Source organism: Salvelinus fontinalis, unplaced genomic scaffold (genome assembly GCF_029448725.1).
Source record: "Salvelinus fontinalis isolate EN_2023a unplaced genomic scaffold, ASM2944872v1 scaffold_0173, whole genome shotgun sequence".
NCBI classification, from domain to species: Eukaryota; Metazoa; Chordata; class Actinopteri; order Salmoniformes; family Salmonidae; genus Salvelinus; species Salvelinus fontinalis.
The window spans coordinates 1-12,214 of NW_026600382.1; the positions used below are offsets into that span (position 1 = coordinate 1).

The window sequence follows — 12,214 nt, forward strand, 5'->3', positions numbered from 1 at the left end:
CGGGGTGTTGGGTTCTTCTCTACTTTTGCTTAGTGTCGGTCTCTCCCCGTTCTCTCTCGCGGGGTGTTGGGTTCTTCTCTACTTTTGCTTGGTGTCGGTCTCTCCCCGTTCTCTCTCGCAGGGTGTTGGGTTCTTCTCTACTTTTGCTTGGTGTCGGTCTCTCCCCGTTCTCTCTCGCAGGGTGTTGGGTTCTTCTCTACTTTTGCTTAGTGTCGGTCTCTCCCCGTTCTCTCTCGCGGGGTGTTGGGTTCTTCTCTACTTTTGCTTGGTGTCGGTCTCTCCCCGTTCTCTCTCGCGGGGTGTTGGGTTCTTCTCTACTTTTGCTTGGTGTCGGTCTCTCCCCGCTCTCTCTCGCAGGGTGTTGGGTTCTTCTCTACTTTTGCTTAGTGTCGGTCTCTCCCCGTTCTCTCTCGCAGGGTGTTGGGTTCTTCTCTACTTTTGCTTGGTGTCGGTCTCTCCCCGTTCTCTCTCGCAGGGTGTTGGGTTCTTCTCTACTTTTGCTTGGTGTCGGTCTCTCCCCGTTCTCTCTCGCAGGGTGTTGGGTTCTTCTCTACTTTTGCTTGGTGTCGGTCTCTCCCCGTTCTCTCTCGCAGGGTGTTGGGTTCTTCTCTACTTTTGCTTGGTGTCGGTCTCTCCCCGTTCTCTCTCACGGGGTGTTGGGTTCTTCTCTACTTTTGCTTGGTGTCGGTCTCTCCCCGTTCTCTCTCGCAGGGTGTTGGGTTCTTCTCTACTTTTGCTTGGTGTCGGTCTCTCCCCGTTCTCTCTCGCAGGGTGTTGGGTTCTTCTCTACTTTTGCTTGGTGTCGGTCTCTCCCCGTTCTCTCTCGCAGGGTGTTGGGTTCTTCTCTACTTTTGCTTGGTGTCGGTCTCTCCCCGTTCTCTCTCGCAGGGTGTTGGGTTCTTCTCTACTTTTGCTTGGTGTCGGTCTCTCCCCGTTCTCTCTCGCAGGGTGTTGGGTTCTTCTCTACTTTTGCTTGGTGTCGGTCTCTCCCCGTTCTCTCTCGCGGGGTGTTGGGTTCTTCTCTACTTTTGCTTGGTGTCGGTCTCTCCCCGTTCTCTCTCGCGGGGTGTTGGGTTCTTCTCTACTTTTGCTTGGTGTTGGTCTCTCCCCGTTCTCTCTCGCGGGGTGTTGGGTTCTTCTCTACTTTTGCTTGGTGTCGGTCTCTCCCCGTTCTCTCTCGCGGGGTGTTGGGTTCTTCTCTACTTTTGCTTGGTGTTGGTCTCTCCCCGTTCTCTCTCGCGGGGTGTTGGGTTCTTCTCTACTTTTGCTTGGTGTCGGTCTCTCCCCCTTCTTTCCCGCGGTGGGCCTCCGTGCTCCTTTTATTTGGCCTCCACGGCTGATTGGCCCTTTCCTCTAATTACCTCCACTTAGAGCTGTCCGTGTCAGGGTGCACAGCTCCCGTATTCCCAGCAGAGGTAGCCAACGTCGCCTCACGTACCTCCCCTCTATTAACACCCCCCGGGGTAGACCTCCTGGGATACCACAAGGTGTTTGTGTGTACAGGAAGTGAGAAAGACAGATAGAAAGAGATATACAAAATGTTACAGAGAGAAGAAGACTTCCTCACCTGAAGGCAGTAGCTTCATGACCAGTTTGGCGTAGGCGATGTCTGAACAGCCCACTGGGTTCCCACACACCTCAGTACACACCTCAGGGTCACTACACGCCACCTCGTCTAGACGCAACAACAACGCTGCTGTAAATATACTGTCTCTCCTTTGTTTGATAGTGGCATCAGCAGGTTTTACCTAGATACAGTATCCTCTCTAGAGTTACTACCAAAGCGTTGCACTTAGGACATTGTACCTGGGTAGAGTATTCTGCTGATCATGCCGGGCAGGACCATCATGAAGAAGGGCAGGATCTTGAGGTAGGCAGCCAGCAGGGAGCCTCCTTTAGCATGGAGCAGGTTCTTGGCAGCCAGGGAGCGCTGCACTATCACCTGGATACAACACAACACAGAATCAATGACTGGAACTGTTGACAGAGCAGCTGAATGTGCCTCCCAATGTCTAGAGCACTTAAACTATCCATCTGTTTTATTATTAAGGTGTATCAAAATTCTCCTGCCAGTGATGCAACAATGCCAATATGGTGATTTACAGTTAAAGTTAGATGGTGTTCTAAAGCCTAGTGTTTCCATTCCCCTTTAAGGTGTATCAATTCTGATACCTCAGATCTTGTCCTCTTGGCCATCTAGTGACTGTCCCTGAGCAGTGTCACTGTTACCTGGTCTGAGCACCAGTACCACATGGAGGGTATGGACATGCCCAGGAGGATGCCCGGCCAGGGCAGGTCAGAGGTCACAGGGTCACGGAACAGGTGGAAGGCGTCGTCCCGGGGGATGCCACATGTGGTGTTGGGGTCGCGGACCGAGGGGATGGCCGTAGCATACCCCTCTAGGAGGGCGTTCCAGCCCCCCACCTCAGCGAAACCTCCACAAGAGTAGCTCAGAGTTAGACAGTTAGGCAAACTGCCCTGTACTGTACTGCACTGTCCTGCACTGTACTGCACTGCACTGCCCTGCCCTGGCCTGTACTGCACTGCCCTGACCTGTACTGTACTGCACTGCACTGTACTGTACTGCACTGCCCTGCCCTGCCCTGTACTGCCCTGTACTGTACTGCACTGCCCTGTACTGCACTGCCCTGTATTGTACTGTACTGCCCTGTACTGTACTGCCCTGTACTGCACTGTCCTGCACTGTACTGCACTGCACTGCCCTGCCCTGACCTGTACTGCACTGCCCTGACCTGACCTGTACTGTACTGCACTGCCCTGCACTGTACTGTACTGTACTGCACTGCCCTGCCCTGCCCTGCCCTGTACTGTACTGCACTGCCCTGTACTGCACTGCCCTGTATTGTACTGTACTGCCCTGTACTGTACTGCCCTGTACTGCACTGCCCTGTACTGTACTGCACTGCAATGCCCTGACCTGTACTGTACTGCACTGCCCTGTACTGCACTGTACTGTACTGCCCTGCCCTGTACTGCCCTGTACTGTACTGCACTGCCCTGTACTGCACTGCCCTGTATTGTACTGTACTGCCCTGTACTGCACCGCCCTGTACTGTACTGCCCTGTACTGCACCGCCCTGTACTGTACTGCACTGCCCTGCCCTGTATTGTACTGCACTGCCCTGTACTGTACTGCACTGCCTGGTACTGTACTGCACTGCCCTGTACTGTACTGTACTGCACTGCCCTGTACTGTACTGCACTGTACTGTACTGCACTGTACTGTACTGCCCTGTACTGCACTGCACTGCACTGCCCTGTACTGTACTGCCCTGTACTGTACTGTACTGCCCTGTATTGTACTGTACTGCCCTGTACTGTACTGCCCTGCCCTGCCCTGCCCTGTACTGTACTGTACTGTACTGCCCTGTACTGCCCTGTATTATATTGTACTGTACTGCCATGTACTGTACTGTACTGCACTGCCCTGTACTGTACTGCCCTGTACTGTACTGTACTGTACTGCCCTGTATTGTACTGCACTGTACTGCCCTGTATTGTACTGCACTGTACTGCCCTGTATTGTACTGCTCTGTATTGTTCTGTACTGCACTGCCCTGTACCGTACTGCCCTGTACTGCACTGCCATGTATTGTACTGTACTGCCCTGTATTGTACTGCACTGTACTGCCCTGTATTGTACTGCACTGTACTGTACTGCCCTGTATTGTACTGTACTGTACTGCACTGCACTGCCCTGTATTGTACTGTACTGCACTGCCCTGTATTGTACTGTACTGTACTGCCCTGTATTGTACTGCACTGCCCTGTACTGCACTGCCCTGTATTGTACTGCACTGCCCTGTACTGTACTGCCCTGCCCTGTACTGTCCTGTACTGTACTGCACTGCACTGCCCTGTACTGTACTGCACTGCACTGCCCTGTACTGTACTGTACTGTACTGTACTGCACTGCCCTGTACTGTACTGTGCTGTACTGCCCTGTATTGTACTGCCCTGTACTGCCCTGTATTGTACTGCCCTGTACTGTACTATACAGAGTGCAAACTATACAGAGAGTGAAAAACATGAAAATCTATAACTGAGGAAATCTAAAATCTAGTTGGAAAGTTTTTCTGACTAAAGACAAAGTATTTATCTTTGAATCATACACTGAGTATAAAAAACATTAGGAACACTTGCTCTTTCCATGACATAGTCTAACCAGGTGAAAGCTATGATCCCTTATTGATGGCACTTAAATCCACCTCAATCAGTGTAGATGGTAGTAGGTGTCAGGCGCACTGCTTTGTGTCAAGAACTGCGACGCTGCTGGGTTTTTCATGCTCAACAGTTTCCTGTGTGTATCAAGAATGGTCCACCGGCCAAAGGACATCCAGACAACTTGACACAACTGTGGGAAGCATTGGAGTCAACATGGGTCAGCATCCCTGTGGAACACTTTCAACACATTGTAGAGTCCATGTCCCTGATGAATTGAGGCTGTTCTAAGGCAACTCCATATTAGGAAGGTGTTCCCAATGTTTGGCATACTCAGTGTATACAGTAGCCACCGATCAACACAGCACCAAAGCAGAACCGGTATTGACCACTGTAAGAGTAGGAGACTTACTAAAGCCCATGAGGGTGAGTGCTCCTATCAACATGATGCCAGTCTGGACAGCGTCTGTGTACATGACTGCAGCCAGACCACCTGAAACAACACAGCACAACACTGAACCAGGACTGGACATACTCTGTCACAGACAAACTTTTCCATAGACTTAATACTTTGATACTTCAATTAGGGTCATTTGGTTGTTGTATTTGGCTGTATGTTTGAACTGGTAGACTTTAGGAAACAAAATCTGATTGTTTTGGAAGAGAGTGAGAGTGAGAGTGAGTGAGAGAGATAGAGAGAGACAGAGTGAGAGAGAGAGAGACAGTGACAGAGTGACAGAGAGACAGAGAGACAGAGGGAGAGGGAGAGAGAGAGAGACCGTGGGAGAGAGAGACGCAGAGTGAGAGAGAGAGACAGCGTGAGAGAGAGACCGAGAGAGAGACAGAGAGAGAGAGAGAGAAAGAGAGAGACAGAGAGAGAGACAGAGACAGACAGAGACAGAGTGAGAGAGAGACAGGGAGAGTGACAGAGGGAGAGAGAGTGAGAGAGAGAGAGAGAGACAGAGAGACAGAGAGACAGACACAGAGAGACAGAGAGTGAGAGTGAGTGAGTGAGTGAGTGAGTGAGTGAGTGAGTGAGTGAGAGACAGAGAGGGAGAGAGAGAGAGACAGAGAGAAAGAGAGTGTGAGAGAGAGACAGACCGACAGAGAGAGAGAGAGACAGAGAGAGACAGAGTGAGAGAGAGAGTATAGCAGGGTACCTGCTACAGTGTAGAGAGCAGTGATGAGCAGAAGCACCACCACAGCTACATAGATGTTCCACTGCAGGGCCTGTTGAATAAACACTGCCCCAGCATACATATCCACCTGCACGCACGCACGCACGCACGCACGCAAGCACACACACACACACGCACGCACGCACGCACGCACGCACGCACACACACACACACACACACACATGCATGCCCGACGCACACACAGCAGTGGATCAAGCGGTCTCAATTCATTCAATAGATTCACATCCAAAACAATGTTTTATTGAGAAAGTAAATAGCTGATGAGATACATAGAAGTGTTTTGACGTTATTTACCGATATCTTTGTGAAGATGTAAATGAATAAATACAAAATAGCTATGAATAATTGTATTCTCTTCCCCCCGAATCGCTTCTGCAAGTATTCAGGCATGGTTGTCACCTGCATGTTAAAGGGATATAGACAGAACATGAATCATTGAACAAGTTATCACCACTGTGATCTAAAGTATCTCAGTACACAGAGAGGGAAGTGTTGTGTCTCAGTACACAGAGAGGGAAGTGCTGTGTCTCAGTACACAGAGAGGGAAGTGTTATGTCTCAGTACACAGAGAGGGAAGTGTTATGTCTCAGTACACAGAGAGGGAAGTGCTGTGTCTCAGTACACAGAGAGGGAAGTGGTGTGTCTCAGTACACAGAGAGGGAAGTGGTGTGTCTCAGTACACAGAGAGGGAAGTGTTGTGTCTCAGTACACAGAGAGGGAAGTGTTATGTCTCAGTACACAGAGAGGGAAGTGTTATGTCTCAGTACACAGAGAGGGAAGTGCTGTGTCTCAGTACACAGAGAGGGAAGTGTTATGTCTCAGTACACAGAGAGGGAAGTGCTGTGTCTCAGTACACAGAGAGGGAAGCGTTGTGTCTCAGTACACAGAGAGGGAAGTGTTGTGTCTCAGTACACAGAGAGGGAAGTGCTGTGTCTCAGTACACAGAGAGGGAAGTGTTGTGTCTCAGTACACAGAGAGGGAAGTGTTGTGTCTCAGTACACAGAGAGGGAAGTGTTATGTCTCAGTACACAGAGAGGGAAGTGTTATGTCTCAGTACACAGAGAGGGAAGTGCTGTGTCTCAGTACACAGAGAGGGAAGCGTTGTGTCTCAGTACACAGAGAGGGAAGTGTTGTGTCTCAGTACACAGAGAGGGAAGTGCTGTGTCTCAGTACACAGAGAGGGAAGTGTTGTGTCTCAGTACACAGAGAGGGAAGTGGTGTGTCTCAGTACACAGAGAGGGAAGTGCTGTGTCTCAGTACACAGAGAGGGAAGTGTTATGTCTCAGTACACAGAGAGGGAAGTGCTGTGTCTCAGTACACAGAGAGGGAAGTGGTGTGTCTCAGTACACAGAGAGGGAAGTGCTGTGTCTCAGTACACAGAGAGGGAAGTGTTGTGTCTCAGTACACAGAGAGGGAAGTGGTGTGTCTCAGTACACAGAGAGGGAAGTGGTGTGTCTCAGTACACAGAGAGGAATATTCAATAAAAATTCCTAGCCTGTAATGAGGTATTTGGGCGCTGAAATAGTTGGCTGTATGTTGCATAGAATTTCAGTAGGCCTACTTGTGGGTTTGTGATATTTCAGTAGTACAGACAGTGGACTGACAGAAAGGTGTGTGTTGACCTCTCACCCCGGAAGCAATATAGATGGGCAGGAAAAGCCAACCCAAGAGCAGCACCATCAGCATCCCCTGCCAACCAGAGACATTGATACTTGTAAGTGATTCATGCAAAGCTTAGTATGAAAAAAGTAATATTTTTAAATTTGCATTAAATCATATGCCCTATCAAAATCATGTACAGATGGGCCTCCCGGGTGGCGCAGTGGTCTAGGGCACTGCATCGCAGTGCTAACTGCGCCACCAGAGTCTCTGGGTTCGCGCCCAGGCTCTGTCGCAGCCGGCCGCGACCGGGAGGTCCGTGGGGCGACGCACAATTGGCATAGCGTCGTCCGGGGTAGGGAGGGTTTGGCCGGTAGGGATATCCTTGTCTCATCACGCTCCAGCGACCCCTGTGGCCGGCCGGGCGCAGTGCGCGCCAACCAAGGGGGCCAGGTACACGGTGTTTCCTCCGACACATTGGCTGGCTTCCGGGTTGGAGGCGCGCTGTGTTAAGAAGCAGTACGGCTGGTTGGGTTGTGCTTCAGAGGACGCATGGCTTTCGACCTTCGTCTCTCCCGAGCCCGTACGGGAGTTGTAGCGAAGAGACAAGGTAGTAATTACTAGCGATTGGATACCACGAAAATTGGTGAGAAAATGGGATAAAAAAAATAAAAAATAATAATAAAATAAATAAATCATGTACAGATGTAGGGTCTTAATTAATCCTGTAGCAACAGGAAATGTGAATTATTGTGTGGATTGTATGTAATTAATAAACATTTATGTAGAGGTTGATACATTTCTCGTGATGGAAAAATCAAGTCTGAAATTTCTAAGTGGAAATTACAAACTTCAGAAGCTTTTCTAAACCTAAATTGCCTGCATTGCAGGAACGTTCTCCTGCAACAGGGTGAGAAAATGAAAATCCTGCATCTGTAATAGAGATCCACACATTTTATGCCCAGTTTATAATGAATTATAATGTCCAAATGTATAGTCTTACGTTCCACTCATATGCCACAGCACTGATGCCCGCTGCTGCTCCTGAGCCAGCCAGGCCCATGAAGTGGCCGCTACCCACATTACTGGCAAACAGAGAGGTGCCCACCTGCAGAGAGAGTGTCAGAGAGATGAAGAGAGAGAGAATGAGTGAGTGACAATACAACTATGTCTGACTTTAAGCCAACCCCATTGTAAAGTATTCATATCTCCCCACATAAAATCTCAGTTCCACCCATATAACAGTACAAGGACTGTTTGTTTCACCATCTGGTTTGGTCCTGGACTATTCAGAACAAGATACATCAGCAATGGTTCCTCTTGGCATCAAACGTCTGGAATCCATTCAACATACTGAGTGGATGTCATTTGTGTGTACTTTCCATAGCAACATCTCTGTTTCTTTTCACTCACCGGCCACCAGGACATGCTCTTTCCTGCCAGGAAGTATCCATCCACCGTGCTCCGCTTGGTTTTCCACATGGACTGGAAGGGAAGAACGGACTGTTACACACATTCTCTATTCAGACTTCAATGTGTGCTGAAGGAGTGTGCTGAAGGAGTGTGCTGAATTAGTGTGCTAAATTAGTGTGCTGAATTAGTGTGCTGAAGGAGTGTGCTGAAGGAGTAAAGGAGTGTGCTGAAGGAGTGTACTGAAGGAGTAAAGGAGAGTGCTGAAGGAATATGCTGAATTAGTGTGCTGAAGGAGTGTGCTGAATTAGTGTGCTGAAGGAGTATGCTGAATTAGTGTGCTGAAGGAGTAAAGGAGAGTGCTGAAGAAGTGTACTGAAGGAGTGTGCTGAAGGAGAAAAGGAGAGTGCTGATGTAGTGTACTGAAGGAGTGTGCTGAAGGAGTGTGCTGAAGGAGTGTGCTGAAGTAGTGTATTGAAGGAGTAAAGGAGAGTGCTGAAGGAGTGTGCTAAATTAGTGTGCTGAATTAGTGTACTGAATTAGTGTACTGAATTAGTGTGCTGAAGGAGTAAAGGGGAGTGCTGAAGGAGTGTGCTGAATTAGTGTACTGAATTAGTGTGCTGAAGGAGTAAAGGGGAGTGCTGAAGGGTGTGCTGAAGGAGTGTGCTGAAGGAGTGTACTGAAGGAGTGTACTGAAGGAGTGTGCTGAAGTAGTGTACTGAAGGAGTAAAGGAGAGTGCTGAAGAAGTGTACTGAAGGAGTGTGCTGAAGGAGTAAAGGAGAGTGCTGAAGTAGTGTACTGAAGGAGTGTGCTGAAGGAGTAAAGGAGAGTGCTGAAGGAGTGTGCTAAATTAGTGTGCTGAATTAGTGTACTGAATTAGTGTGCTGAAGGAGTGTGCTGAATTAGTGTGCTGAAGGAGTAAAGGAGAGTGCTGAAGAAGTGTGCTGAATTAGTGTGCTGAAGTAGTGTACTGAAGGAGTGTGCTGAAGGAAGAAAGGAGAGTGCTGAAGTAGTGTACTGAAGGAGTGTGCTGAATTAGTGTGCTGAATTAGTGTGCTGAAGGAGTGTGCTGAATTAGTGTGCTGAAGGAGTAAAGGAGAGTGCTGAAGGAGTGTGCTGAAGGAGTAAAGGAGAGTGCTGAAGAAATGTACTGAAGGAGTAAAGGAGAGTGCTGAAGTAGTGTACTGAAGGAGTGTACTGAAGGAGTGTGCTGAAGTAGTGTGCTGAAGGAGTAGTGCTGAAGGAGTGTGCTGAAGTAGTGTACTGAAGGCGTGTGCTGAAGGAGTAAAGGGGAGTGCTGAAGTAGTGTACTGAAGGAGTGTACTGAAGGAGTGTACCTGATTGGAGTGTGCTGAAGGAGTAAAGGAGAGTGCTGAAGAAGTGTACTGAAGGAGTATGCTGAAGGAGTAAATGGGAGTGCTGAAGTAGTGTACTGAAGTAGTGTACTGAAGGAGTGTACTGAAGGAGTGTGCTGAAGTAGTGTACTGAAGGAGTGTGCTGAAGGAGTGTGCTGAAGTACTGTACTGAAGGAGTGTGCTGAAGGAGTAAAGGGGAGTGCTGAAGCAGTGTACTGAAGGAGTGTACTGAAGGAGTGTACTGAAGGAGTGTGCTGAAGTAGTGTGCTGAAGGAGTGTGCTGAAGGAGTGTACTGAAGGAGTAAAGGGGAGTGCTGAGGTAATGTACTGAAGGAGTGTACTGAAGTAGTGTACTTGATTGGAGTGTGCTGAAGGAGTAAAGGAGAGTGCTGAAGAAGTGTACTGAAGGAGTAAAGGGGAGTGCTGAAGGAGTGTACTGAAGGAGTGTACTGAAGGAGTGTGCTGAAGTAGTGTACTGAAGGAGAGTGCTGAAGGAGTGTGCTGAAGTAGTGTGCTGAAGGAGTGTACTGAAGGAGTAAAGGGGAGTGCTGAAGTAGTGTACTGAAGGAGTGTACTGAAGGAGTGTGCTGAAGTAGTGTGCTGAAGGAGTGTGCTGAAGGAGTGTACTGAAGGAGTAAAGGGGAGTGCTGAAGGAGTGTACTGAAGGAGTGTGCTGAAGTAGTGTGCTGAAGGAGTGTGCTGAAAGAGTGTGCTGAAGGAGTGTACTGAAAGAGTAAAGGAGAGTGCTGAAGGAGTGTGCTGAAGGAGTGTACTGAAGGAGTGTGCTGAAGTAGTGTGCTGAAGGAGTGTGCTGAAGGAGTGTGCTGAAGGAGTGTACTGAAAGAGTAAAGGAGAGTGCTGAAGGAGTGTGCTGAAGTAGAACAACTCTACTTTGAGATTCAGATGCAAGAATATACTGTAGAGCAACAACCAAACAAATCCCAATAGAACACATGACATGTTTCTGTAAATCTCACCTACTGATGTGTCTGGAATAAATCAAATCATTTACAAATGGAATCCTAATCCCTATATAGTGCACTACTTTTGGCCAGCTACATAGGAATAGGGTTCCATTTCGGATGCCATTAGGGTGCCTTTTCCCAAATTTTCTCCTACTTACCCAGAGGCCCACAGCCAGTACAAGGAGGAAGTAGACAACGAGCACCACAATGTCTACAGTGACCAGGGTGGGTACACCTAAACCTGGGGATTGGGAGGGGGGCACGGTGGTCCCCTGGGTGGTAGCCATACTTGGGTCAAAGGTCACTGGAACTCTCAGGGAGTGATTGCGTCTCTTGCTGGTGAGGGAAATGTAGTCATTGTTGATTCTAATCACAATAGAGCCTCCAAACACTCCATTCACTAGATTCACAGAATTACCTTATTTACATTAGTATTCAGACCCTTTGCTATGAGACTCGAAATTGAGCTCAGGTGCATCCTGTTTCCACTGATCATCCTTGAGATGTTTCTACAACTTGATTGGAGTCCACCTGTGGTAAATTCAATTGATTGGACATGATTTGGAAAGGCTGTCTATAAAAGGTCCCACAGTTGACAGTGCATGTCAGAGCGAAAACCAAGCCATGAGGTCGAAGGAATTGTCCGTAGAGCTCCCAGACAGGATTGTTTCGAGGCACAGGTCTGGGGAATGGTAACAAAACATTTCTGCAGCACTGAATGTTCTTGAATGTTCTTGAATGTCCCCAAGAACACAGTGGCACATGACAGCCCACTTAGAGTTTGTCAAAAGGCACCTGAAGGACTCTCAGACCATGAGAAACAAGATTCTCTGGTCTGATGAAACCAAGATTGAACTCTTTGGCCTGAATGCCAAGCGTCATGTCTGGAGGAAACCTGGCACCATCCCTACGGTGAAGCATGGTGATGGCAGCATCATGCTGTGGGGATGTTTTTCAGTGGCAGGGACTGGGAGACTAGTCAGGATCGAGGGAAAGATGAACAGAACAAAGTATAGAGAGATCCTTGATGAAAACCTGCTCCAGAGCGCTCAGGACCTCAGACTGGGTTGAAGGTTCACCTTCCAACATGACAACGACCCTAAGCACACAGCCAAGACAACACAGGACTGGCTTCAGGACAAGTCTCTGAATGTCCTTGAGTGGCCCAGCCAGAGCCTGGACTTAAATCAGTTCGAACATCTCTGGAGAGACCTGAAAATAGCTGTGCAGGGACACTCTCCATCCACCTGATAAAGCTTGAGAGGATCTGCAGAGAAGATTGGGAGGAACTCCCCAAATACAGGTGTACGAAGATTCTAGCTTCATACCTGAGAAGACTCAAGGCTGTAATCGCTGCCAAAAGTGCTCCAACAAAATACTGAGTAAAGTGTCTGAATACTTATACATGTTCATACATGATCCAGGTTTTACACTATACTCACTGGACCCTGACCAGAGTTTATACATTATCCAGGTTTACGCTATACTCACTGGACCCTGACC

At 48.6% G+C, this 12,214-nt stretch overlaps 1 protein-coding gene across 1 annotated transcript in view; it reads right to left on the minus strand.

Annotated features, from left to right (window-relative positions):
- Positions 1-1,513: 1,513 nt before the first annotated feature.
- The window catches only part of slc5a11 (solute carrier family 5 member 11), a 12,718-nt gene continuing 2,017 nt past the window's right edge, over positions 1,514-12,214 (minus strand). The window contains exons 2-11 of the mRNA XM_055912477.1: positions 10,870-11,047; positions 8,394-8,465; positions 7,984-8,088; positions 7,011-7,070; positions 5,676-5,780; positions 5,343-5,448; positions 4,595-4,675; positions 2,230-2,435; positions 1,807-1,942; positions 1,514-1,675 (exon numbers count right to left, since the gene is read on the minus strand). Coding sequence (XP_055768452.1) covers positions 1,542-1,675; positions 1,807-1,942; positions 2,230-2,435; positions 4,595-4,675; positions 5,343-5,448; positions 5,676-5,780; positions 7,011-7,070; positions 7,984-8,088; positions 8,394-8,465; positions 10,870-10,998 — 1,134 coding nt within the window. The 5' untranslated portion in view covers positions 10,999-11,047 and the 3' untranslated portion in view covers positions 1,514-1,541. The remainder of the gene's footprint in view (positions 1,676-1,806; positions 1,943-2,229; positions 2,436-4,594; positions 4,676-5,342; positions 5,449-5,675; positions 5,781-7,010; positions 7,071-7,983; positions 8,089-8,393; positions 8,466-10,869; positions 11,048-12,214) is intronic.